This window comes from Scyliorhinus torazame, chromosome 2 (assembly GCF_047496885.1).
Source record: "Scyliorhinus torazame isolate Kashiwa2021f chromosome 2, sScyTor2.1, whole genome shotgun sequence".
NCBI lineage: Eukaryota > Metazoa > Chordata > Chondrichthyes > Carcharhiniformes > Scyliorhinidae > Scyliorhinus > Scyliorhinus torazame.
Genome location: NC_092708.1, coordinates 17,820,445 through 17,847,202, shown reverse-complemented (window position 1 = coordinate 17,847,202; position 26,758 = coordinate 17,820,445). Strand labels below are relative to the sequence as shown.

Sequence of the window (26,758 nt, the reverse complement as noted above, 5' to 3'; positions counted from 1 at the left end):
GTGTCGCTCTCTCTCTCGCTGTCTCTCTCTCTCTCGCTGTCTCTCTCTCTCTCGCTGTCTCTCTCTCGCTGTCTCTCTCTCTCTCGCTGTGTCTCTCTCTCTCGCTGTGTCTCTCTCTCTCGCTGTCTCTCTCTCTCTCGCTGTCTCTCTCTCTCTTGCTGTCTCTCTCTCGCTGTCTCTCTCTCTCTGTCTCTCTCTCTCTCTCTCTCGCTGTCTCTCTCTCTCTCTCGCTGTCTCGCTCTCTGTCTCTCTCGCTGTCTCGCTCTCTGTCTCTCTCTCCATCTCTCTCTTTAACTGTCTCTCTCTCGCTGTCGCTCTCTCTCTCGCTGTCGCTCTCTCTCTCTCTCTCGCTGTCTCTCTCTCTCTCTCTCTCTCTCGCTGTCTCTCTCTCTCCTCTCTCTCGCTGTCTCTCTCTCTCTCTCTCTCGCTGACTCTCTCTCTCTCTCTCTCTCGCTGTCTCTCTCTCTCTCCGTCTCTCTCTCTCCCTCTCTCTCTTTAACTGTCTCTGTGTGTCTCTCTCTCTCTGCCTCTCTCTCTCTCTCTGTCTCCCGCTCTCTCTCTCTCACACACTCTCTCCTTTCACGGTCAATCAGGCTTTTCCATGTGGCAGCACCTGTTCCCAAAAATCTGCCAAAAACTGGGTGTTACTGAATTAATCTCCAAATGATTAATGTTGGAGATGTGCAATGCTTCCTATTACCATTATCTTGTGAAGGGGAGTAAGAAGTGTCAAATTTGTTTGCAAAGTGCTGAGGTTGTAGCTCCCAAGTGTTGAGTTGAGGCACTGAGCACTTCCGGGCTGTTTGGGTACTGGCGAGATGTTTCTCACCTGACTACACCTCTCTCCCAACATGCCCTCGCCTCTCCCTGGCTCTGGAACCATCTGCAGCCCTCAGATCCCTGCGCTGCTCCAGCTCTGGCACCTCCGCAATTGGCAGCCGCGCCTTCAGCTGCTTGTGGCCACGGGCTTTGGAATTCCCTCCGTAAACCGCTCCACCTCTCTCTTTTCCCCCCTCTAAGCTGCTCAGTAAAATTTACCTTTGTCACCAAGCGTTTGATGATCTCTCCTAACATTTTAAGCAGTTTGCAGTTAAATTTTATTTGGTATTGCTCTAGTAAAGAGCCTTGGGGTGGTTTACATAGACATATCGGGGCTGGTTTAGCACAAGGCTAATGGCTTTTAAAGCAGACCAAGGCAGGCCAGCAGCACGGTTCAATTCCCGTACCAGCCTCCCCGAACAGGCGCCGGAATGTGGCGACTAGGGGCTTTTCACAGTAACTTCATTTGAAGCCTACTTGTGACAATAAGCGATTTTCATTTCATTTCATTTCATTTCATATAGACATATAGAACGTACAGTGCAGAAGGAGGCCATTTGGCCCATCGAGTCTGCACTGACCCACTTAAGCCCTCATTTCCACTCTATCCCCATAACCCAATAACTCCTCCTAACCTTTTTGGTCACTAAGGGCAATTTATCATGGTCAATCGACCTAACCTGCACGTCTTTTTGGACTTGTGGGAAGAAACCGGAGGAAACCCACGCAGACACGGGGAGAACGTGCAGACTCCGCACAGACAGTGACCCAAGCCGGGAATCGAACCTGGGACCCTGGAGCTGTGAAGCCACAGTGCTATCCACTTGTGCTACCGTGCTGCCCTTAAGTCATTTTTAAATGCAAGTTGCTGCCCTCACCAAGAACACAATTTCTAGGGTGGCATGTGGCACAATGGTTAGCACAGCTGACTACGGTGCTGAGGACCCGGGTTCAATCCCGGCTCTGGGTCACTGTCCGTGTGGCGTTTGCACGTTCTCCCCGTGTCTGTGTGGGTTTCATCCCCCACAACTCAAAGATGTGCAGGTTAGGTGGATTGGCAGCGCTAAATTGCCCCTTCATTGGAAAAAAATGAATTGGGCACTCTAAATTTTTTTATTTTTTAAAAGGAACACACTTTCTACTCGGGAAAGGTGGGAACGGTCTCCAAATGTCTTGGATCAGTGGAGTTGGGTGGAACAGAGTCAGCTGCTGGATTATTTTCCTGGTGGTGGAAATATCCGGGATCTGAGGTTAAAAGCGCACACGCGGCTGAATGGATACTCTGCAGCCAGATTTATCTGCGTTTTTATAACACCGCCGGCCCGTTCAATTTCCAATCGGAGGTCGCGGCATCCACCCGCCATCTCCGTTCACTCCTTTGGTCCCTTCTCCTCGGGACTGAGAGGAATATTTGATGCTGCACCCGGCGAGACATTGCCTGCTGAAGGTCTGCTTAGGAATTTCGTGAACAGGTTTTTGAGTAAAGCCCAAGGGATTGAAATGATTTGGTTGATTGTAGCTGGAGCCCACAGTGAAATCCCCGCCGCAGACCAGGGTGTTAGCCATGTCAGCTGACTCTCGCTACAAGCTACTTGGTTAGGAATGGAGTCACTCTGGGGCTAAGTAATTTGGGGGAGGGGGGCTGCAGTTATCAGTGGATGGGGGAGGGGAATGGAGATAATTATAATAATCTTTATCGTCATAAGTGGGCTTACATTAACACTGCAATGAAGTTACTGTGAAAATCCCCCAGTCGCCACATTCCGGCGCCTGTTCGGGTACACTGAGGGAGAATTCAGAATGTGCAAATTGCCTAACAGCACGTCTTTCGGGACTTGTGGGAGGAAACCCTCGCAGACACGAGGAGAACGTGCAGACTCCGCACAGACAGTGACTCAAGCCGGGAATCGAACCTGGGACGCTGGCGCTGTGAAGCAACAGTGCTAACCACTGTGCTACCATGCCACCCATAAGGCAATACCGATTTGATGCCACTGTTTTAAAGAATGCGTGGGAACAAAGGGACCTGGCAGTCCATGTGGATAGATCTTTGAAGATAGCAGGACATATTGAGAGAGTGATTAGCAAAGCATATGGGATCTTGAGCTTCATAAATAGCTCACCTGATGAAGGAACCGTGCTCCAAAAGCTAGTGATTCCATAATAAACCTGTTGGACTTTAATCTGGTGCTGTAAGACTTCTTACTGTTCATAAATAGAGGTATTGAACATAAATAGAGGGAGTAAGTCGCACACTTAGTGGCTCCCACTCCGGTCGGACTTTTGGACATTTCCCCCCGACTTTTTTGCGCTTTTAAGCGCTGGATTGGAAAGTAATAGCACTCAGGCATTGAATCCATACAGCGGTGTATGGAACTAAGAAGTAGGAAGGATCGCAAACAGCTGAAGAAGTGGACAAGCAAGGGCAAAGGGGAGGCTGTGAGTGAAACCAATATGGCCGATGTTCAGCCCAGCTGACAATGGAGCACCTGTTGCAGGTTATGCAGGAGAACTTCCTAGCACTGAAAAGTGATCATTTGGAACCGCTCCAGAAATCGTTTGACCGAATGGAGAAAAGGCTGGATGCCCAGGAGCTGGAGAAGATGGTGGAGGAGCAGGCGGACTTTCAAACGGTGGCGGACATGAAGATTCGAAGGTTGAGAGACCCAACCGAAAATGCTCCAGGAGGACCTGGAGAACAGGTCTCGCCGGCAGAATTTAAGAATCGTTGGCCTCCCGGAGGGGGCCGAGGGGCTGGATGCTGCCGCGTATGTGGCAGATATGTTGCAGAAGCTGCTGGGGAACGAGGTGTTCCCTCGCACGCCGGAGGTGGACAGGGCACATAGAGCGCAGGTGAGGCAGCGGCGGCGAGGGGGTCCCTCACGAGTGATGGTGGTCCGGTTCCACGGGTTCCTGGATAAGGAGCGGGTTCTTCAATGGGCCAAGAGCTCGCGGAACTGCAACTGGGACCATAGCACCCTGCGCGTTTACCAAGACCTGAGCGCAGAGGTGGCCAGAAGGAGGGCAGGCTACAGGCAAGTTAAAGAGATTTTATATAAGAAGCAGGTGAAATTTGGGCTGCTCTATCCGGCGCGACTGTGGGTTACACACGAGGGCCAGCACCATTATTTCGAGGAACCCGAGGAGGCGATGGACTTTGCAAAGAGGCAAGGGCTGGTCCCGAGCTGAGGACTCTTGGACTCGTGTTGGAACTTTTAATTCTTTTTCTCCTGTTTCTGAGAGATGCCTGCATGTTTTTTCATGCTTTTGTATCTTGGTTTTTGTGTTTTTTGTCTTATTTTTCTTCATGTCTCTTTTTTGCTTTTGTGTTTGAGTTTTGTTACAAAAAGAGTAGTTAGAATGTTTCGGATATGGGGGGTGTTTTTCGGGGAATTTTTGCGATCTCTTTCTGCGTTCAGATAGGAATGGTCGACAGTGCCTGCTATTTCGTTTTGTATGACCTAAATTGCACTATTGTTGGGTTGACTCTATCCTGTTTGGAGTATTTGTTCAAGCAGGGCTGATTTGGGGAAGTGGTGTGGATGGGCTGGGGGGAGGGGAGCCAGAGAACAATAGGTGAGAGACTCGCTGGCGCCGGAGTTGGGAGCCACCAGGCTAGCTGGGTGGGCTAGTCAACAGAAGCCAGGTGGGGGGGTGTTCATTTAGCTAGTTTGTCAGGGGTTAGGTTATAGGGTGGTGTTGCGGGGGAGAGGGGGGTGAGTAGGTCTGCTGATGATGTTGGAAATTGGGCATGGTAACAGTGAGGTCAGGGGTGGAGGCAGCCAGGAGGCGGGCCAGAGAAAGCGTGACACATGGCTTGGGGGCTGGCCAAAGAAAGGAGATGGCTGATTGGCAAAGGGGGCGAGGTGCCCCCCGACCAGGCTGATCACCTGGAATGTCAGAGGACTAAACGGGCCAGTCAAGAGGGCGCCTGTGTTCGAGCATTTACTGGTTTTGAAGGCGGACGTAGTCATGTTACAGGAGACATCTGAAAGTGGCTGACCAGGTCAGATTAAGGAAGGGCTGGATTAGTCAGGTCTTCCATTCGGGGCTCGACACTAAGACCATGGGGGTTGCGATCTTGATCAACAAGCGGGTCCAATTTGAGGTGGAGGGCACAGTTGCGGACGGGGGTGGCAGATTTGTTATGGTTAGGGGTAAGCTCAAGGGGGTGAGAGTGGTCCTGGTCAACGTATATGCCCCTAATTGGGATGACATGGATTTTGTTAAGAGGTTGCTGGGGAAGATCCCTGACTTGGACTCACGCAAACTGATCATGGGTGGGGACATTAACACAGTTCTTGATTCTGGCCTGGACCTGTCTTGTTCAATAACGGGTAGGGTGCCAGCGATGGCAAAGCAACTGAGAGGGTTCATGAAGCAAATGGGGAGAGCTGACCCATGGAGATTTAGTCGGCCGTCGGCGAAGGGGTTTTCGTTCTATTCTCACATCCACAAGGTGTATTCCCGAATTGATTTCTTTATCATGAGCAGGGACTTGCTGACAGGGATGACGGGTGCAGAATATTCGGCAATTACCATCTCGGACCATGCCCCGCACTGGGTTGATCTGCAGATTTGCAAAGATAGCTTTCAGCGCCCACAATGGAGGCTGGAAGTTGGGCTGCTGGCGGACGAGGCGGTGTGTGAGAGGCTGAGGAAATGCATGCAGAATTACTTGCAGGTAAATGATACCGGAGAAGCCTCCGCAGCGGTGCTCTGGGAGGCGCTGAAGGCAGTGGTGAGAGGGGAGCTGACTTAAATCCGAGCCCATAGGGACAGGACAGACCGGGCAGAAATGGACTGACTGGTTAAGGAACTTTTACGGACGGACAGGAGCTATGCGGAGTCCCCGAGGCCAGAGTTACTTGGGAAACGACAGAGGCTGCAGACCGAGTTTGGGGTGTTGTCTACAGGGAAGGCTGTAGAGCAGCTTAGAAGGGCAAAGGGTGCAATATACGAGCATGGGGAGAAGGCCAGCAGAATGCTTGCACAACAACTAAGAAAGAGAAGCGGCTGGGGAAATAGGAAAGGTAGTCGACGGGGAGGGAAACCTGGTGGGGGACCCGGTAGGACTGAACAAGGTGTTTAGGGACTTTTATAGCAAGCTGTACACCTGGGAACCCCCCACGGGACCGGAAGGGATTCGGCGCTTTTTGGACGGACTGACCTTCCCAAGAGTAGGTAGGGGGTTGGTAGACGGGCTGGGTGCCCCGATCAGGACCGAAGAAGTACTGGGGGGCCTGAAGGTCATGCAGTCGGGTAAAGCCCCGGGGCCGGGCCCATACCCGGTGGAGTTTTATAAAAGTTCTCCGAGATAGCGGGGCCGGTGCTGGTCAGGGTGTTCAACGAAGCAAGGGATAGAGGGGTCTTACCCCCGACGATGTTGCAGGCCACTATCTCGCTTATACTGAAACGGGATAAAGACCCGGAGGCATGTGGGTCCTATGGGCCGATCTCTTTGATTAACGCAGGCGCTAAGTTACTGGCCAAGATCATGGTGTCTAGAATTGAGGACTGTGTACCGGACGTGATTGCGGAGGACCAAAACCGGGTTCGTAAAGGGCAGGCAACTGGTGGCCAACCTAAGGAGGCTGCTCAATGTGATTATGATGCCCCCGGAGAGCAGGGAGGCAGAGGTAGTGGTCGCAATGGATGCCGAAAAGGCTTTCACCGGGTTGAGTGGGACTATTTATGGGAGGTGCTGGGACGTTTTGGGTTCGTGGTGGGATTCATTGACTGGGTTAGGCTGCTATAATCAGGCCCCAGAGGCCAGTGTGAGGACGAACAGGACGACATTTGGCTACTTCAGACTGCACCGCGGGACTAGACAGGGATGCCCCCTCTCCCCACTGCTGTTTGCGCTGGCTATAGAGCTGCTGGCAATTGCTCTGAGAGCTTCAAGGGACTGGAAAGGGCTGGTCTGGGTGTGGGGGGGAGTGAAACATAAAGTCTTGTTATACGCGGATGACCTGCTGTTATACGTGTCAGACCCAATGGCGGGGATGGACGGAATCATGGAAACCCTGAGGGAAGTTGGTCGGTTCTCAGGATATAAATTGAACATGGCAAAGAGCGAGATGTGGGTAGTGCAGGCGAGAGGTCAGGAGAGTAGGCTGAGGGGGCTGCCGTGTAGGCTGAGGGGGCTGCCGTTCAGGCTGGTAGGGGGAAGCTTCAGATATTTAGGGATACAAGTAGTGCGAGATTGGGGTAAGTTGCATAAACTAAACTTGTCCCGGTTGGTGGAGCAAGTGAGGGACGGGTTCCGGAGCTGGGATGCGCTCCCGCTGTCATTGGGGGGCTGGCATTGCCGAACTTTAGCAACTACTACTGGGCAGCTAACATAGCCATGGTAAGGAAGTGGATGGTGGGTGCGGGGTCAGTGTGGGAGCGGATGGAGGCTGCTTCGTGCAGGGGCACCAGTTTGGCAGCCTTGGTTACGGCGCCTCTGCCGCCCCCGCCGGCGCGGTACTCCACCAGCCCTGTAGTGGTGGCGGCTCTACGGATCTGGGGCCAGTGGAGGAGGCATATAGGGGAAGTGAGAGCATCGGTGTGGACCCCAATCTGCGGTAACCACCGATTTGCCCCGGGAAATATGGACGGTGGGTTCCAATTATGGCGGAGGACGGGGATTGCGAGGATGGGGGATCTGTTCCCGGAAGGGAGCTTCCCGAGCATGAGGGTGTTGGAGGAGAAGTTCGGGCTGGCGAGAGGGAATGATTTCAGGTACTTGCAGGTGCGGGATTCCGTACGCAGATTGGTACCATCCTACCCACGCCTCCCACCAAGGGGGATCCAGGACAGGGTAGTTTCCAGAGGAGAGAGGGGAGAGTCTCCGACATTTATAAAGAACTAATGGGAGCAGAGGAGGCACAGACTGAAGCTTAAGTGGGAGGAGGAACTCGGGGGGGGAAAGAGAGATAGAGGACGGCATATGGGCAGACGCTTTGAGTAGAGTAAACACAACCGCAACATGCGCCAGGCTCAGTCTGATCCAGTTCAAGGTCGTACATCGGGCCCACATGACGGTGACCCGGATGAGTAAATTCTTTGGGCTGGAGGACAAAGGTGCTCGATGTGCCCGAGGACCAGCGAACCATGTACACATGTTCTGGGCGTGTCCTAAACTAAGGGGGTACTGGCAGGGATTCGTGGACATCATGTCCCGGGTATTGAAAACTAGGATAGCAATGAGTCCTGAGGTGGCAATTTTGGGGGTTTCGGAGGACCCGGGAGTCCAGAAGGAGAAGGAGGCCGACATCTTGGCCTTTGCTTCCCTGGTAGCCCGGCGACGAATACTGTTGGCATGGAGGGACTCAAAGCCCCCGAAGACCGAAGTATGGCTTTCGGACATGGCGAGCTTTCTCGGTCTGGAGAAAATTAAGTCCGCCTTGAGAGGATCGCTGTCAGGGTTCACCCGGAGGTGGCAGCCATTTGCTGACTTCTTCCCAGAGAATTAATCGTCAGCAGGGGAGGGGGGGGTTAGGGTAGCGTAGAGTAGGGGGTTGCTTAGGCAGGTTCTTGCGAGAGGGGAGCCGATGCTTGCATTATGTCTTATTTGCTTTTTGTACACTACGGTATAATGTTGCTGTTTTATATGCCAAAAATACCTCAATAAAATTGTTTATAAAAGACAACAAAAAAAACCATAGAGGTATTGAGGTATAGAGTGGCGGCACGGTAGCACAGTGGTTAGCACTGTTGCTTCACAGCACCAGTGTCCCATATTCGATTCCCGGCATGGGGCACTATTTGACAATACAGCCCCTCGAGCCATTCAATACGATCATGGCTAATGAAATGAAAATCGCTTATTGTCACAAGTAGGCTTCAAATGAAGTTACTGTGAAAAGCCCCTAGTCGCCACATTCCGGCGCCTGTTCGGGGAGGCTGGTATGGGAATCCACCCGTTCCAGCATCCACCGCACTCTGGGTTCGTGAATTCGCCAGATTCACGGCCCTGTAAGAGAAGTGGGGCTGGATTCTCTGCCGGCGGGATGCTCCGGTTTGCCGGCAGCCTGGGGGTTTCCCGACGGCGTGGGGCTGCCCCACAATGGGAATCCCCATTGACCAGCCGGCGTAACGGAGCATCCCGCCGCCCCTGCTGAAACAGAAATGTGTCGGGTCGGAGAATCCAGCCAGTGACTTCTTCTCATCTCTGCTTTAAATCTGCTGCCCCTCATCCTAAAACTATGACCTCCCATTCTAGATTGCCCCACAAGAGGAAGTATCCGTGGGGCGGCACGGTGGCACAGTGGTTAGCACTGCTGCCTCATGGCGCTGAGGTCCCAGGTTCGATCCCGGCTCTGGGTCACTGTCCGCGTGGAGTTTGCACATTCTCCCCGTGTCTGCGTGGGTTTCACCCCCACAACCCAAAAATGTGCAGGGTAGGTGGATTGGCCACGCTAAATTGCCCCTTAATTAGAAAAAATGAATTGGGTACTCTAAATTTACATAAAGAAAAGAGGAAACATCCGCTCTACATCTACTTTGTCAACCTTTTATCATCTTGTATACCTCAATTAAATCTCCTCTCATTCTTCTAAACTCGAGAGAGTATAGGCATAACTGCTTAACCTCTTTTCACAGTTGCTTCACGGCGTCAGGGTCCCAGGTTCGATTCCCGGCTTGGGTCACTGTCTGTGCGGAGTCTGCACGTTCTCCCCGTGTCTGCTTGGGTTTCCTCCGGGTGCTCCGGTTTCCTCCCACAAGTCCCGAAAGACGTGCTTGTTAGGTGAATTGGACATTCTGAATTCTCCCTCTGTGTACCCGAACAGGCGCCGGAATGTGGCGACTAGGGGCTTTTCACGGTAACTTCATACTTGTGACAATAAAAAATTATTATTATTGAGTAGCTGGGTTCTCTTTAGAGCAAAGGAGATTTGGGGGGGGGGCGGGTGCAATATTGTGGCAGGTTTAGATGAGGTAGAGGAGGAAAAACTTCCTATTAGCCGATGGTACACGGACTAGGAAACGTGAATTTCAGGTTTTGGACAAAAGGTGCAGGACGTTGTGAGGAAAATCTCTTTTACGCAGCAAATGACAACGTTCTGGAAGTCACTGACTGTGAGGGCGAAGGAAGGGGAGGCGATGATTGATTTCAAAATTATTTGCCGATGATTTCAAAAGGGAACTTGGGAAATAAAGTTGTGGGGCCATGGGGAGAATGGAACTGACTGGATTGCCTTGCATAGACCCGATGGGCCGAGTGGCTGGCTGAAAATTGCTCTGACGCTATGGAACTGCTCCACTGGCTAGATGGTCAGTGACAAGAAGAGACAGACTTGGGGAAATTGCCAAAAATAATTGGGGGTGGGTGAGGGAGGGGTGCAGTGATAAATTCTGTTTAATGCAACAAATAGCGATGTGGGTAGGGCGCTGGCTGGAAGGGCGGTGGAAGCAGATTCATTTGGAAGTTTCGAAAAGGAAATTGGCTAAATACTTGAGAAGGAAAACTTTGCAGGGCTGTGCACTAAGATTTCATGTCAGTTTGGCTCTGCTGGTTATGCCCGTAGTACAGTTGCGCACACAACATGTAGTTCTTTGACTAGTAAGATAATTTATTAACCAGATCAACATCTGGAAAGATAACTCACGAACTATAATACAAACAGTAACTACTAAATTAATTCAGTGAATTCTCCTGGAGCTACTTCACATGTGACTGTCTTCTACCACAACTCGCTACCAACTGCTGGATCTCTCCAGTCACGTGGTGGATCTCTATTGCCACCTGCTGGGCGGAGGTCACATCGATAACTATAGACATTGATGTGCGCATGCATATCACCACACTGGTGACTCGCAGTTCTCAAGTGCTTAATGATTTTCTTTTTAATTACAGGCATCTACAGTGAAATATGGGAGCCCTCAAGAGTATCCCTCATTGCTCATCATGTCGAATTTCAACGTCTACATCTTGGAAATCACAGGACCCCTTAGGTTTGTCTCCAGGCTTAGATACTCCGTAAAATGTTGTTTCAGCTCAATTCGTTGCCCAGTTAAACTTGGGATTTGTCGGGTCGTCAGTAATATTTGCAGCACAGAAACAGGTATTAATGCCCCACACAAGCTTCCTTCCACCCCTCTTTATTTCACCCTATCTGTCCTCCCTCATGTGCGTCTCCCTAAATGTAACTACGCTATTCACCACAACTATTTCCTGTGGTCACAAATTCCATATTCTCACCACGCTCTCAAGGACTTTCTCCTCGACCCTCTCGTTCGGTGGAGCCTCGCTGACTGTTATGGGCCAGGGTTTAGAAAACTCCAAAGTATGTCATGGAGTTCACCTGACCCACAACTGTTTGTAGATTTTAGTTATGAGGAGCATGTATGGGCCTACTTTTCAGCTGTTATGAAACAGAGGCCTTAATACTTTTAAACAAAACAAAGTTTATTCTACGAATTCAGTTAACATTTTATAAGCACACACACTAAGCATTTTATCAACTACAAACACAAATCCCCCACACAGCTACAGTCTCTCTCTCTCTCTATATATATATATATATATATATATATTATAAACCCTTAATAACTTCTCTTTCAACTGTTTCAATTTGATAACAACATCCACTAAACCAGGAAAACTCTTTTAACAAAACAGTAGGTTTGAATTCATTGCAGACCACAGTTATAAAAGTGATCGCGACACCGTTTAACATAGAGAGAGAGAGGAGAAGCCTCCTTCTTCTGAATCTAGCTTCCAACATGTAAACCAAAAGTAAAACTCAGAGCCACAGTTGGGGTTCATGTCCACAGATCTCTGAAGGTTGCCATCCAAGTGGATAGAGCCGTGAAGAAGGCCTATAGTGTGTTAGCGTTTATTAACGGGGGGCTTGAGTGTAAGAGCCGCGGGGTCATGCTGCAACTGTACAGGACCCTGGTGAGACCACATTTGGAGTATTGTGTGCAGTTCTGGTCACCTCATTATAGGAGGAATGTGGGAGCATTGGAAAGGGTGCAAAGGAGATTTACCAGGATGCTGCCTGGTTTGGAGGGTAGGTCTTATGAGGAAAGATTGAGGGAGCTAGGGCTTTTCTCTTTGAAGTGGAGGAGGATGAGAGGCGACTTAATAGACGTTTATAAGATGATGAGGGGGATAGATAGAGTGGACGTTCAGAGACTATTTCCTCGGGTGGATGTAGCTGTTACAAGGGGGCATAACTATAAGGTTCAGGGTGGGAGATATAGGAGGGATGTCTGAGGTAGGTTATTTACTCAGAGTGGTTAGGATGTGGAATGGACTGCCTGCTGTGATAGTGGAGTCGGACACTTTAGGAACTTTCAAGCGGTTATTGGATAGGCACATGGAGCACATCAGAATGACAGGGAGTGGGATAGCTTGATCTTGGTTTCGGACAAAGCTTGGCACAACATCGAGGGTCAAAGGGCCTGTTGTGTGCTGTACTGTTCTATGTTCTATGTAGTCCAGCTCCACTCACACAATGACATCACTGAAGCCATTTGATAAACACACATTCCTTAAAGAGACACCCCCATGACACTGAGGCAGTAGGCAGTGTGAGACTGGCATCTCTTTTGAATGGGCATTGTAATGTGAGTTGCCACCTCTCACAGCCAGCAGAGCAGGAGATCCTTGTTCAATCCCTCGGTCGGCTGACTTGGCCTGAAAAAGAAAAGCTATTCCCGTCAGCTGACGACACGAGGAGAGGGCGACATGGTTTTGGGCAAGAGGTACAGAGCGCACGAGGAGGAATTCCTGCACGTAGCAAGTGTCAATGACCCGGAAAACCTGCAGGGATGGTGGCACTTGAGGGAAATGAACTTGCGGAGTGATGGGGATCGAATAGGGGGATGGGACTGATTGGCTTGCACCACAGAGAGCACCATGACCTCGATGGGCTGAATGACCTCCTGTGGGGTCATGACCCTATAAAGCTACTTTGAAAGATGAGGGTTAGTGTGGTAACTGGAGACCACAAAGCCCAGATGCGTTGTTTAAAAGAAGGAACTTCTTTATATATTTTTATATTAGCAATAGCAGTGGTAACAATGAAAACAGGAGCAACAGTAAGGCACATCTCGCTTGTAGAACACTTGCAATCTGAGAAAGCCCGCCCAAAGCTCGCACATGCTCAGAACTCTCAACAGACGCCAGTAAAACAATTACTTAGGAGAAAGACCTATAAGAACACTCTGTACTCAAAGTGACGGTCTGTAACAATTCTCCCCCTTAAATTTCCACCTGCCACCAGGCTAAAAGTAATGTCTTAGCTATGCTAAAGTCTGTCAGGAGCGTTAACTTTGCGACCTTTGCAATCCCATTGGTGAATCTTGTCGCGGTTGATCTGGAATTGTAGGTGAAGAGGGAGATTGGGAATTTGAACATGAACGTTCCTCTTCCGCTCCTCCAGCAGACTCGACTGGCAAACCTGGAAACGCAGGAACTACTTCCTGGTGAACACCCACAACAGCATTACCAACATTACTAATGTGGTCTTGGTGTCTGTGAACAACCCTTCCGTGTTGCAGTTTCGCGACCCAAGATACCGGACCACTTTGGTTCAGAATTATTCCCAGTAACCACCTCTGGTTACGACCATCGTTCCTAATGCAAACCTGATCATCGGGTTTAAACTGCCTCTCTTTAGGGACAATTGGAGCTGCCCAACGAGAAAACTGAATAGGCTCAATGATTCCAAGCCTTTGAAGACATTCCAACTCCTCCATCTTCTTTCTCATGGCATAGGACACGGTCCTGGACTTGCAAACATGAGGAGTAGCCTGAGGCTCTACATACAACTTCACAGCAGTACCACGCAATGCACCCAGTTCATCCTTGAACACATCGGGCGGCGCAGTGGTTAGCCCTGCTGCCTCACGGCGCTGAGGACCCGGGTTCGATCCCGGCCCCGGGTCACTGTCCGTGTGGAGTTTGCACATTCTCCCCGTGTCTGCGTGGGTTTCACCCCCACAATCCAAAGATGTGCAGATTAGGTGGATTGGCCACGCTACCCCCCTTAATTGGGAAAAAAAAATTGGGTACCCTTAATTTTTTTAAAACCGCTTGTAGGTCTGTTCACTAATTACGGATGTGGAGGTTCTTGTGTTCACCTGCATAGAATCGTAGAATTTCTACAGTGCAGAAGAGGGCCACTTGACCCATCGAGTCTGTACTGATCCTCCGAAAGAGCTCCCTATCCCTGTAAGCCTACTCCCCCTGCCCTATCCTTGCAACCCCTGTGCATCCCTGGACACTAAGAGACATTTTTATCACGGCCAATCCACCCAACCTGCACATCTTTGGACTGTGGGAAGAAACCGGAGCATCCGGAGGAAACCCACGCACACACGGGGAGAACGTGCAGACTCCGCACAGCCAGTGACCCAAGGCCAGAATTGAACCTGGGACCCTGGAGCTGTGAAGCAGCAGTGCTATACACCGTGCCCCACCCCCCAGGAGCATCTTGCATTGCTTCCCATCCGTCACTACTGTAGGATAAATAGCCACAAAGTCAACATCCGATTGACCTGCTTTTCAAAAATCGCTATGAAATTTTAATCTTACTGTTGCTCCTGCTTTCAGTTATTACTGTTATTGTTATTATTTCTATAAAGAAGTTTCTTCAAGGAATAGCTGCCCCCTATCCATCCTGCCCATGCCCCGCATAATCTTGTACACGCAGGACACATTATATAATGTGTCACATGTAGCTTTCTTTTTTCTCCTTCCTCATGACTTACAAACAATGTCTTTCTTATTAATTCCTGCGATGTGGATGTCAATGGCTAGTTTGACATTTGTTGACCATTGCCCATCCTCCCAGATTGCCCTGGAGAAGGTGGTGGTTAGCCACTGCCTCGATTCATGTGGCGTAGGTGCACCCATGGTGCTGGTAGGGAGAGGGTTCCGGGATTGTGACCCAGCGACACTGAGGGAACGGCGATATATTTCCAATCAGGGCGGTGAGTGGCTTGGATGGGAACCTCCAGGTGGTGGGGTTCCCCTGTGTCTGCTGACCTTGTCCTGCAAGATGTCCGGCTCTTTATTCTCTTCCCTTTTCTCTGTTTAGTGGCCAGCCAGCCAACTGGTTAAGGAAGTGGGAGGTGCACCCCATACTGGACCTGGTGCACCTACAGGTGGGTCTTCGCACCCAGAGCATTAGCATGGAGTTTGACGGCTCGGGAGCATCGTACACGCTGCTGATCCGAAATCCATCCAAGTGCAAGAACTTCATGCAGTTTTTCACAGGTGGGTGGATAGTTGACACAACGTGTGTAGCTTGCTCCCATATTGACCTGTCTGAAGGAAGGCAAATGTTCCACAAGGCACAAGCACAGATAATCTGACAAGACTTTGTTTCCATATATAGAGCGTCAAGCATCCGCTGGACATCCAATTTGTGAAGTGCGGCCACTGTTGTAGGAAATGTGGCGGTCAATTTATGTGCAGCAAGCTCCCTCGCGCAGCAATGTGACAACAGTTGCAGCATCTGTTTTAGAGATGTCTGTTGACAGCTGGGTTACGTGTTTCACAGCGGGACTTTGTGACCGCTCTCCATCGCAAATTGCTGCCAACTGCACCAACCCCACCACCTCCCCACCCCACCATGATCCCTGCTGCTAAATAGCAGTCAGTATCCACACAGCTGAGTCTGTGCGATTATCCTGACCATATCTACGCCTGTACAAAATGTGCCGCCCACAGAAGACACTACATGGTAGCACCGTGGTTAGCACTATTGCGTCACAGCGCCAGGGTCCCAGGTTCGATTCATGGCTTGGGTCACTGTCTGTGCGGAGTCTGCACGTTCTCCCCGTGTCTGCGTGGGTTTCCTCCGGGTGCTTCGGTTTCCTCCCACAAGTCCCGAAAGACGTGCTGTTGGGTGAATTGGACATTCTGAATTCCCCCTCTGTGTACCCGACCAGGCGCCGAAACGTGACAACTGGGGGATTTTCACAGTAACTTAATTGCAGTGTTAATGTAAGCCTACTTGTGACAATAATAAAGATTATTATCATTATTAAATGCTGCTTCAGTGGTATCTGCTGAACTGGCCTGGCAGTGTCTCTACAAACAATGGCGCAGTGTTAATGCTACATGTTTAATTTAATTAAAGTAAGTGCAGCACCTCAGCCGGTGAAGTTGGCTACTGAGCCCACGCAAGCCTGTCCTTGCTCTCTTTTCGGCCCAAACTATTTTGAAATGGTTACTTTAGGAGGCCAGTTTGCATAGAATAGGCTTGTTTTCCCCTCACGGAGCGAAGAGGAGGAAGGAATTATTGAGGTGTAAGTGTACAGATAGCGTGTTTTCTCTGTGTTTTAAGGTTTATAAACTCCTGATGTAGTAGAAGCTAATAGTTTGTAACATACTAAACAAAATGATTATCAATCTGTTCCTGTAGCACTTTTTGTTCAAGTGCGGATCATGTTAATTTTGATCACTAGCCTGGAGAGGTGCCGCTCCAACAACACTCGCAGGTCAACACAATCCCGGACAAAGCAGCCCACTTGATTGGCACCCCTTCTACCAACTTAAACAACCACTCCATTGACCACTCGCGTGCAGTGGCAGCAGTGTACACCATCTCCAAGATTCACTGCAGCAACTTGCCAAGGCTCCTTAGCAACGGCAAGGACAACGGCAGCAGGCACATGGGACCGGCCAACCTGTCCCCACCCCAAATCAAACACCATCTTCAGCTCATTCCGGGCATACTGAAACCAGCACACCAACCTCACTGCTGCTCCAGCATGGGGCTGGTGATAAAAGCCAGGAAAGCGCTGGTCTGCCTATCTCGCCGTCACACGCACAGCCATTTCATCAATCTTGACAGGCCACCATTTATTGTCCACGTCTAATTGTCCTCAAGGTGTGGTAATGAGCTGGGAGCTTGAGCCGCTGCAATCAGTGTGGCATTAATGGCTGTTGTGAAGGGAGTTCCCGGATTCTGACTGAAATTTCCAAGTCGGAATGGTGTGTGGCTTGGATGGGACCTTGTAGGCAGTGGAAGGGGTGCCAATCAAGCGGGGCTGCTTTGTCCTGCATGGTGTTGAGCTTCTGGAGTTGTTGGAACTGCACTGATCCATGCTATTGGAGAGTATTCCATCACACTCCTGACTTGTGTCTTGTAGACAGGCTTTGGGGAGCGGTGGAGAATACAGAATGGGTCCTGCTGATCTGAGTATGTGAGGAAGCCTGATCCCTGGTGTATTTGGCTTTTGATCAGTGACTCAGCCTGTTGTGAACTTGGTGCAGACGTGTCTGAACAGCCAGAGGCTTGGCTCAGTTGCCGATAACTGCGAGCTGGCCAAGGACACAAGATAAAACCTGTTGCGGCAGCAGCAGCAGAAAATTATCTTGTGTTTGGGTAGATGTGGCCTGAAAGCAGCTCATCCACCATTGCGACTGTCAGGCACACAGCAAGATTTGTTCCTACGTTCGCCAGTATGTTCTCAAACCAGTCCCGGAGGGTTCACTCGGGCACAAAACTGCCTGAGCGCAGAGGCTGGGCTCTGAGACAGAGGAGGGGTAACAGTTCAAGGTTGTATGCCAGCTGTGAACCTGCGCAACTCCAATCTGCAAGAGTTCTTCAGAATTGGCTTCGCTGGTTTATCTGCCGTGGATTTGAACCCACAATCCAGGGTGCCGATCGTGTGGAGTGTTGCTCTGCCCGAGGTGCCGTTTTTCAAATGATCTGCATTTTCTGTTTTAATTTCTTCCATTGCTGCTTTGTGGGAATTTACTCATCAGCACAGTTGTCAGCACTGTTGCTTCAGAGCTCCAGGTTCGAGTCCCAGCTGGGTCACTTTCGTGCAGTCTGCACGTTCTCCCCATGACTGCGTGGGTTTCCTCCGGGTGCTCCGGTTTCCTCCCACAAGTCCCGAAAGACGCGCTTGTTAGGTGAATTGGACATTCCGAATTCTCCCTCAGTGTACCTGAACAGGTGTCGGAATGTGGCGACTAGGGGCTTTTCACAGTAACTTCATTGCAGTGTTAATGTAAGCCTACTTGTGACAGTAAAGATTATCAACAATTTGCCGCAGTTTTCCTTCATTACAACAGTGCTGACTCGAGTACACCACTGTGTGTAAAGCACTTTAGGCCATCGTGAGTTTTTGAAAGGTGCTGTGGAAACATCTCATCAATTTTCTCCTCCTCCACTTGGTGTTGACTCCTTGCTGGCTCCAGTTGTGCAGTTGCCCGTCACTGATGCTCGTGTCCGTGGCGGGATGTATTCCACCACTGAGTCATCACAGCTTTATCCGATCCTGTCCACATCAGCAGTCCATCCCCCCCCCCCACCAACAGAGGCTGGTATTCGGGGTGGGGGGGGGGTCACTGAGCGGCACTTATTTAAATTAGTCTCTACACCAATCCCCACCACTTTAGAATCATAGCGGCACAGAAGTAGGTCTCTCGGTCATAGAATCATAGAATTTACAGTGCAGAAGGAAGCCATTCGGCCCATCGAGTCTGCACCGGCCCTTGGAAAGAGCACCCTACTTAAGCCCAGACCTCCACCCTATCCCCACACCTCCACCCTTTCCCCGTAACCCCGCCTAACCTTGTTTGGACACTAAGGGCAATTTAGCATGGCCAATCCACCTATCCTGCACATCTTTGGACTGTGGGAGGAAACCGGAGCACCCGGAGGAAACCCACGCAGACACGGGGAGAACGTGCAGACTCCGCACAGACAGTGACCCAAGCCGGGAATCGAATCTGGGACCCTGGAGCTGTGAAACAACACACACACACACACACACACACACACACACACACACACACACACACACACACACACACACACCCGCGCAAAAAATTTCAACAGAAATGAGAATCACTTTCTTATCCAATCATTCTCGTGATCAGGCTGGGGCCAGTTGCAATGGGTTCTCTATTTTAAAAAAATAATAAAATCTCTGTAATTAGCTGATCTCTAACCAAGCCCACGCCAACAGGCCCCAACATCTCTTGGATTAGACAGGGATCTCGTAGTCTGAAAGCTCGCTGGCGCGGCGATGAGGTTCACGCACTCACGATTGGGATACTGGTGCATTAGGGAATGTTGCGCCCACAGAGAATTAACACCCAGGGAGTGGAGGGGGATCAACTTTCTTCATTATTAATTGAATGGCAGTGAAACACCTTGGGATGTTATTCTGCATTAAACATGCTAATTAGACGTAGATAAGTGTCATTATATGGGTGGAGTAGCTGTGTTCAGTGTCAGAAGAAGGCGAGGAATTAACGTCTCACTTTATCACGTCTGCCCAAGGGCAAGGAACAAGTTTGCAATGTTAATACATGTTTGTGTGCCCACAGTCAAACAGTGCTGCAGCTTCCAGCCTCACAGCTATAGATGGCTGCAACTCTGATCGGGGAACATTTTAAAACAATGACCTCTCGTTTTCTTCTCCGACGCCCTCTTCTCTCTCCTCCTGGCAGTATTGGCTCTGTGCTGAAGTCCCAGTCCAGAAACGGCCTCAATTATACATTGTCAGAGGCTTTTTCCCAGGGTAGAGGGGTCAATTACTAGGGGGCATAGGTTTAAGGTTTAGAGGAGATGTACGAGGCACGCTTTTTACACAGAGGGTAGTGGGTGCCTGGAACTCGCTGCCGGAGGAGGTGGTGGAAGCAGGGACAATAGTGACATTTAAGGGGCATCTTGACAAATACATGAATAGGATGGGAATAGAGGGATACGGACCCAGGAAGTGTAGAAGATTTTAGTTTAGACGGGCAGCATGGTCGGCACAGGCTTGGAGGGCCGAAGGGCCTGTTCCTGAGCTGTACTTTTCTTTGTTCTTTGTGAAAAGGGGCAGCATGGTGGCACGCTGGTTAGCATTGCTGCCTCACGGCACCGAGGTCGCAGGGTCGATTCCCCGCTGGGACACTGTACAGAGTCTGCACGTTCTCCCCGTGTCTGCGTGGGTTGCCTCCGGGTGCTCCGGTTTCCTCCCACAGTCCAAAGACGTGCAGGTTAGGTGGATTGACAATGATAAATTGCCCTTAGTGACCCCAAAAAAAAGGTTAGGAGGGGTTATTGGGTTACGGGGATAGGGTGGAAGTGAGGGCTTAAGTGGGTCATTGCAGACTCGATGGGCCGAATGGCCACCTTCTGCACTCTATGTTCTATGTTCTGGGTCACTGTCCGTGTGGAGTTTGCACATTCTCCCCGTGTTTGCGTGGTTTCGCCCCCACAACCCAAAGATGTGCAGGGTAGGTGGATTGGCCACGCTAAAGCGCCCCTTAATTGGAAAAAATTAATTGGGTACTCTAAATTATAAAAAACAAAAAATTCTCATCATTGAATTCAAGTCTTCCTGTGGCCTCGCCCCTTCCTATCTCTGTTAATCTCCTCCGGCTCAATAACCCACCTAGGTATCTGCACACCTCCAATTCTGGCCCCATGTCCGTGTTCAGTTTTAATCGCTCCATCATTGACCCTCAGCTCTGGATCCTGAAATTTCATTCCTAAACCTCTCAGGCTCTCTGCCTGGCGGCATTGGGATCCTTGTTCCCATTGATCAGCAGTTTCCTCCCATCCCTGTTCCTGACCGTGTACTGTTTGAGGATTAATCTGCCAATGAAGCAAAAATGCTCTACGTGTCAAGAGTCCAAGAAACTTGAGCAGACCAAAGTCTGAATTTTTAAAAATACATTTGAAGTGCCAAATCACTTCTTTTTTTTCTCCAATTAAGGGCAATTTAGCATCACCAATCCACCTGGGCTAAATCGCTGTCTTTGAAAGCAGACCAAGGCAGGCCAGCAGCACGGTTCAATTTCCGTAACAGCCTCCCCGAACAGGCGCCGGAGTGTGGCGACTAGGGGCTTTTCACAGTGACTTCATTTGAAGCCTACTTGTAACAATAAGCGATTTCCATTTCATTTTCATTTCATTTCATTCATTTCATTTCACCTGCCTGCACATCTTTGGGGGTGAGACCCACGCGGACACTGGGAGAATGTGCAAATTTCACAAGGACAGTGACCCGGGGCTGGGATCGAGCCCAGGTCCTCAGCGGCATGAGGCAGCAGTGCTAACCACTGCACCACCGTGCCGGTCTTCAAAGTCAGCAAGTTGACATTAGCTTGACGGGTGCTGTCACTGGCTTTAGTCTGGATCACTGGAAGAGCTTGGTCACGTCTCTGCTGGTTGGTGGGGAGAGCTGGCTTGGTGTGCTCGGTGTTGGGTGTCATCTGTTTCAAACCCCCGTTCTTGGTTTGAGGACCTTAATGGCAAGTGCTGTTCCACCACAGAGATACTGTTCCTGTCCTCACTGGATATCCATCCCCACATCGCCCAGCAAAGGCTATTGCAAGGGACGGTGGAGGTCACTAGGGGCTTTTCACAGGAACTTCATTGCAGTGTTAATGTAAGCCTACTTGTGACGATAAAGATTATCGTTATTATTATTTTATTGTGGTGCTCTGGGTCGCCAAAGGTTTTGGCCACGGCAAAGGAGCTGCTTGAGCTTATGGAACGTATGGGGCAGGGCGGACCCTTGGCGGTTTGAGAGGCCGAGAGCGAAGGGGTTTTCGTATTTCTCGCACGTGCACTGGGAGAACACCCGGATTGATTTTTGTCTGGGATAAGGTGCTGTTGGCAGGGGTGATTGGATCGGAGTCGACGTCGATTGTGGCCCCTGACCACGTGCCGCATTGGGTGGACCTGCGGGTGGTACAGGGGGAGGCTCAGCGGCCACAGTGGAGGTGGATATGGGGTTGTTGGTGGAGAAGGGGATTTTCGAAAGGGTGAGGGTGGCCATCCGTATTGATGTGGAGCTGAATGAGACGGAGAGGTTTCCGCCTCCACGCTGTGGGAGGCGCTGTGAGGGGATATATATCGATTTGGGAACATGGAGGGTGGAGTGGGCTGAGGGGTTAATGTTGGTGCAGGATATTCGGAGGGTGGATCCGAGATACTCGGTGGTGCCTGAGGAGGTGCTGCTAAATGAGAGGCAGAGGCTCCAGGTGGAGTTTGGGTTGGTGTCCACAGGAAAGGCGGTGGGGCAATTGCGTAGAGCCAGAGGAGCGGTAGACCAGTATGGGGAGAAAGCCAGCCGGATGCTTGCGCACCAGTCGAGGAAACCGGAGGCGGAGGGGGAAATTGGGCGGGTGAGAGACGCTGGGGGCGCGCTGGTATCTGAGCCGGTTAGGAGGGTGTTTTTGGAGAGGGATCAACCGGAGGGGAGGTGTTGGCGAGATTGTTGAACTGCTACTGTGCAGCAAACATTGCAATGGTGAGGGGCAGCACGGTAGCATGGTGGTTAGCACAATAGCTTCACAACTCCAGGGTCCCAGGTTCGATTCCCCGCTGGGTCACTGTCTGCGGAGTCTGCACGTTCTCCCCGTGTGTGCGTGGGTTTCCTCCGGGTGCTCCGGTTTCCACCCACAGTCCAATGATGTGCAGGTTAGGTGGATTGGCCGTGCTAAATTGCCCTTGGTGTCCAAAATTGCCTTTAGTGCTGGGTGGGGTTACGGGGATAGGGTGGCGGTGGGGGCTTAGGTAGGGTGCTCTTTCCAAGAGCCGGTGCAGACTCGATGGGCCGAATGGCCTCCTTCTGCACTGTAAATTCTATGTAAAATGCTACTGAGCAGCAAACATTGCAATGGTGAGGAAATGGGTGGTGGAGGAGCGGTCGGTTTGGGGACGGGTGGAGACTGCATCGTGTAAGGGGGCCAGCCTGAGGGCACTGTTGTTGGCACCCCTTGCGTGCTCGCCGGTCAGACACTCCATGTGTCCGGTGGTGGTATCGGCACTGAGGGTTTGGAACCGGCGTCGGCAGCATTTTGGATTGGAAGGCATGACTCTGTGGGCGCCGATTTGCAATAATTATAGGTTTGCTCCGGAGGGTTGGATGCAAAGTTCTGGAGTGGCGGCAGGTGGGGATAGAATATTTTTGGGAAAGGGGCTACCAGTTCCCGAAGGGGAAAGGGTTCAGGTTAATGTAGGTCATAAGAAAGGAGCTGCCGTTGTTTCCGATGCTGTCGCCCCCAGTGCTGCAGGATTAGCTTCTGTCCGAGGATAAAATGGGGGAGGGCAGGGTTGCAGACATGTATGGGGAGCTGATGAAGAGGGAGTGTGCTCCTGTGGAGGAGGCGTAAGTTAGGGTTAAGGGTTGGGTGGGGTGTTGGGGGCCAGAGTATGGAGTGGAGCTCTGCGGAGGGTGAATGTGTCCTCGCCGCGTGCAGGACTAGGCCTTGTCCAATTTAAGGTGGTGCACAGGGCCCACATGACGGTGTCCAGGATGAGTCGGTTCTTTCCAGGGGTGGAGGATGGGTGCGGGCGATATGCGGGAGGGCCATCTAATCATGTCCACATATTTTGGGCGTGTCCGAGGTTGAGGGGGTTTTGGGAGGGATTTGCAGACGTAATGTCAGAGTTTGAGGGAGAGGTTGCCCCGAGTTGGGAGGTGGCGATATTTGGAGTGTCGAAGGATCCAGGAATCCAGATGGGGAAAGAGGCCGACGTGTTGGCCTTCGCCTCCCTGAAAGCCCGGAGATGGATTTTGTTGGGCTGGTGGGACTCGGAGCCGCCGATGGCAGGGGTGTGGGTGAGCGATTAGGCAGAGTTCCTGCATTTGGAAAAGATCAAGTTCGCTGTTCAGGGTGCGGAGGTGGGTTCACCTCGAGGTGGAAGCTGTTCATTGACTTCTTTAAGGAGTATTGAACCTTTCCTGGGGCGGGGGCGTATGCTGGGGTGGCAGCGGGGTGAGTGGGGAGGTGTTTGTTAGAGGGGTGTAGGGAGGGAGGGGTTTGTTTTCTGTTGCCGCGGTCAGTTTGTGTATTTTTGGGTTATGTGTATATTGAAAATGCCTTCAATAAAATGTTTTTCAAAACAAATGTATTGATTATTTTAATGTAGAACTACAACAGCCAATTTGCACATAGAAATATCCCACAAATATGGTATTGACCGGAGATGATCAGTTTTTGTGATGTTCGTTGAGAGATAAATCACAGAATGGTTATGGTGCAGAAAGAGACCATTGTGGCCCATCGTGTCTACACTGCCTCTCAAACCATTCACCTGCACATTGTTTCTACTCAAATAATCATCTAATGTCCTCTCGAACACCCCGATTAAAGCTGCCACCAGCACAATTCCAGGCCGTGCATTCCAGACCCCAATCGCTCGCTGTGTGAAAAGCTTTTATTTCTCACATCACATTTGCTTCTTTTGCAAATCACTTTCAATCTGTTGCCCCCTCGTTCTCGATCCTTTTACGAGTCAGAACAGGTTCGCTCCGTCTACTCTGTCCAGCCCCTCGTGATTTTGGACACCTCTATCAAATCTCCTCTCAGCCTTCTTCTCTCCCAGGGGAACAGTCCCAACCTCTCCAATCTATCCTCATAACTGGAGTTTCTCATCCTTGGAACCATCCTTGTAAACCTCCTTGTAAACCTCTTCTGAACTCTCGCCAATGTGTTCACCTTCTTCATATAGTGTGGTTCCCAGACACAATAAGTCAGCTGAGGTTTTGTGTAAGTTCAGCTCTTGTACTTCATGCCCCTATTAATAAATCCCAGAATAGAGTATCCAATTATTTATTTTCACCCAAATACGGGGCAATTTATCTTGGCCAATTCACCAACACCTTTTTGGGTTGTGGGGATGAGACACACGCAAACATGAGGAGAATGTGCAAACTCCACACTGACAGTGGCCCGGGGCTGGGATCGAACCCGGGTCCTTGGTGCCGTGAGGCAGCAGTGCTAGCCACTGTGCCACCGTGCTGCCCTATAAAGCCCAGGATACTCCCTACTTTATTAACTGCCTTCTCCATCTGTCTGCCACCTTTAATGATCTATGCACATTTACACCCAGGCCCCTCTGCTCCTGAGCTACTTTTTTAGAATTTCACTCTTATTTTATATTGTGACTCCATGCACTTCCTACCAAACTACATCACCTCACACTTTTCTGCATCAAACTTCATCCGTCACATATCTGCCCAATCCACCAACTTGTCTGTGCTTTTGAAGTTCTCCGCAGTCTTCTTCACATTTTACAATACCAATGTATCATCCAAAACCTTTGAAACTGTCCCCTGCAAACCGGGATCTAGATCATTAATATATATCAGGAAAATCAACGGTCCCAATATACCGACCCCTGGGGAACGACAAACCTTCCCCCAACCCGAAAATATCCATTGACCGTTGCTCACTCATTCAGTCAATTTTATATCTACTGTCCCTTTTATTCCATGAGCTACAACTTTTCTCACCAGGCTGTTGTGGTCCCTCAGCACTGGCCCTCCGATGGTTTGGTCCTGCCTCAGTATTTCAGCATTACACCTGGTGCCGGGCTGGATTTTGTGGGCCAGTCTCTGGAGTGGGACTTGAATCCCAGAGCTTTGACTCGAGAGGTGAGCAAGCTACCCACTGAGCCACAGCTGCGTCCGCATTTGACTCTCTCGGGGTCCTATTTCTAAAGGTGTGTTTGTGTGCAGCTCTTGTTATCGGGGAAGGCCAGATACCAGTTTAATTGAGGGGCAAAGGAAATGTAAAACACCCTGAGATTGGCAGCATCATGGGGTTTAATCCCCAGTCAGTGCTGTGAGCGGATTTCCTCCTGGGGGAGAAGGATTGTTAGAATTTGGGTGGACCGAATAAGCAGGGATTCTTGCTCCTGATTATGACCTAGTGACTCACCTTTTCATTCCAAACCCTGATTTCTTTCAGACATGGTACGGGAGCTGACTCCGAGATCAATCAGTAAACTAGAATCCATCTGCTTCACCCGCATGGACCCACACCACAAGCTCTGGTAAAGGCCGATGAGTTTCTGTAATTTTAGTCTACCTTCTCCTGCGCTGCTGCTTTTTAAAGGGCTGCTGCGCTGCTGCTTTTTAAAGGGCTGCTGCGCGGCTGCTTTTTAAAGGGCTGCTGCGCGGCTGCTTTTTAAAGGGCTGCTGCGCGGCTGCTTTTTAAAGGGCTGCACGTGTGCGGAGACCTGGCTGGTACATTTTAAACATTCTTGTTTATAAGGAGAGCTGGGAGTCTTGTTGAAGAGTTCAAAAGATCTCCGAATCATACACCACAAAAGGAGGCCAATCCACCCATCGTGTCTGTCCTGGCTCTTTGAAAGAGCTGCCCAATTAGTCTCACTCCCTCACCCTTTTTCCCCCAGAGCCCTGCAATTGTTTCCCCCTTTGAGTATTTATCCAATTCCCGTTTGAAAGCTATCATTGAATTGAACCATGGGCGGCATGGTGGTGCAGTGGTTAGCACTGCTGCCTCACGGCACCGAGGACCCGTGTTCGATCCCGGCTCCTGCCCGTGTGGAGTTGGCACATTCTCCCCATGAGTATCACCCCGACAACTCAAAGCTGTGCAGTGTAAGTGGATTGGCCACACTAAGTCGCCCCTTAATTGGGAAGAAAATAATTGGGTACTCTAAATTTATATTGGGGGGGAAAAAACATCTTTTGGGGCGGTACGGTGGCATAATGGTTAGCACCGCTGCCTCACAACGCTGAGAGCTCGGGTTCGAATCCAGGCCCTGGGTCACTGTCTGTGTGGAGTTTGCACATTCTCCCCGTGTCTGCGTGGACCTCATCCACACAGGCCAAAGATGTGCCGGTTAGGTGGATTGGGCCATGCTTAATTGCCCCTTAATTGGACAAAAAATAGAATTGGGCACTCATAAAAAAAAATTTTTTTAAAAGAAGAAAAAAACATATTTCTCTCGGATAAAGGTCCGCCTGTACCTTTGCAGGAGCCGGTCAACGATTCTTTAACCCCAAAATAATAGAAAGAAATAGAGAAAATTTGCAAAGACATTAGTTCTAAGAAGATATTTTACATCTAACCACAAAACGCAACCAAACCTTAAAAATAATCACAATATGGAGCGATCGCCATTCCACACAGAGAAGACCAGTAAATATTCATGCAGTTGGTTCAGATAGAAATCGCTGCAAACGGCATCTCCCTCGTAACAGCAATGACCGGGTA

The 26,758-nt window shown here is 50.3% G+C and overlaps 1 protein-coding gene across 8 annotated transcripts in view; it reads left to right on the top strand.

Annotated features, from left to right (window-relative positions):
* stk11ip (serine/threonine kinase 11 interacting protein) overlaps positions 1 to 26,758 on the top strand; it is a 184,723-nt gene that overhangs the window by 141,199 nt on the left and 16,766 nt on the right. For all 8 annotated transcript variants that reach the window (XM_072468951.1, XM_072468929.1, XM_072468961.1 and 5 more), the window contains 3 exons: positions 10,664 to 10,761; positions 14,859 to 15,037; positions 25,484 to 25,568. In XM_072468951.1, the coding sequence (XP_072325052.1) occupies positions 10,664 to 10,761; positions 14,859 to 15,037; positions 25,484 to 25,568 (362 nt within the window). The remainder of the gene's footprint in view (positions 1 to 10,663; positions 10,762 to 14,858; positions 15,038 to 25,483; positions 25,569 to 26,758) is intronic.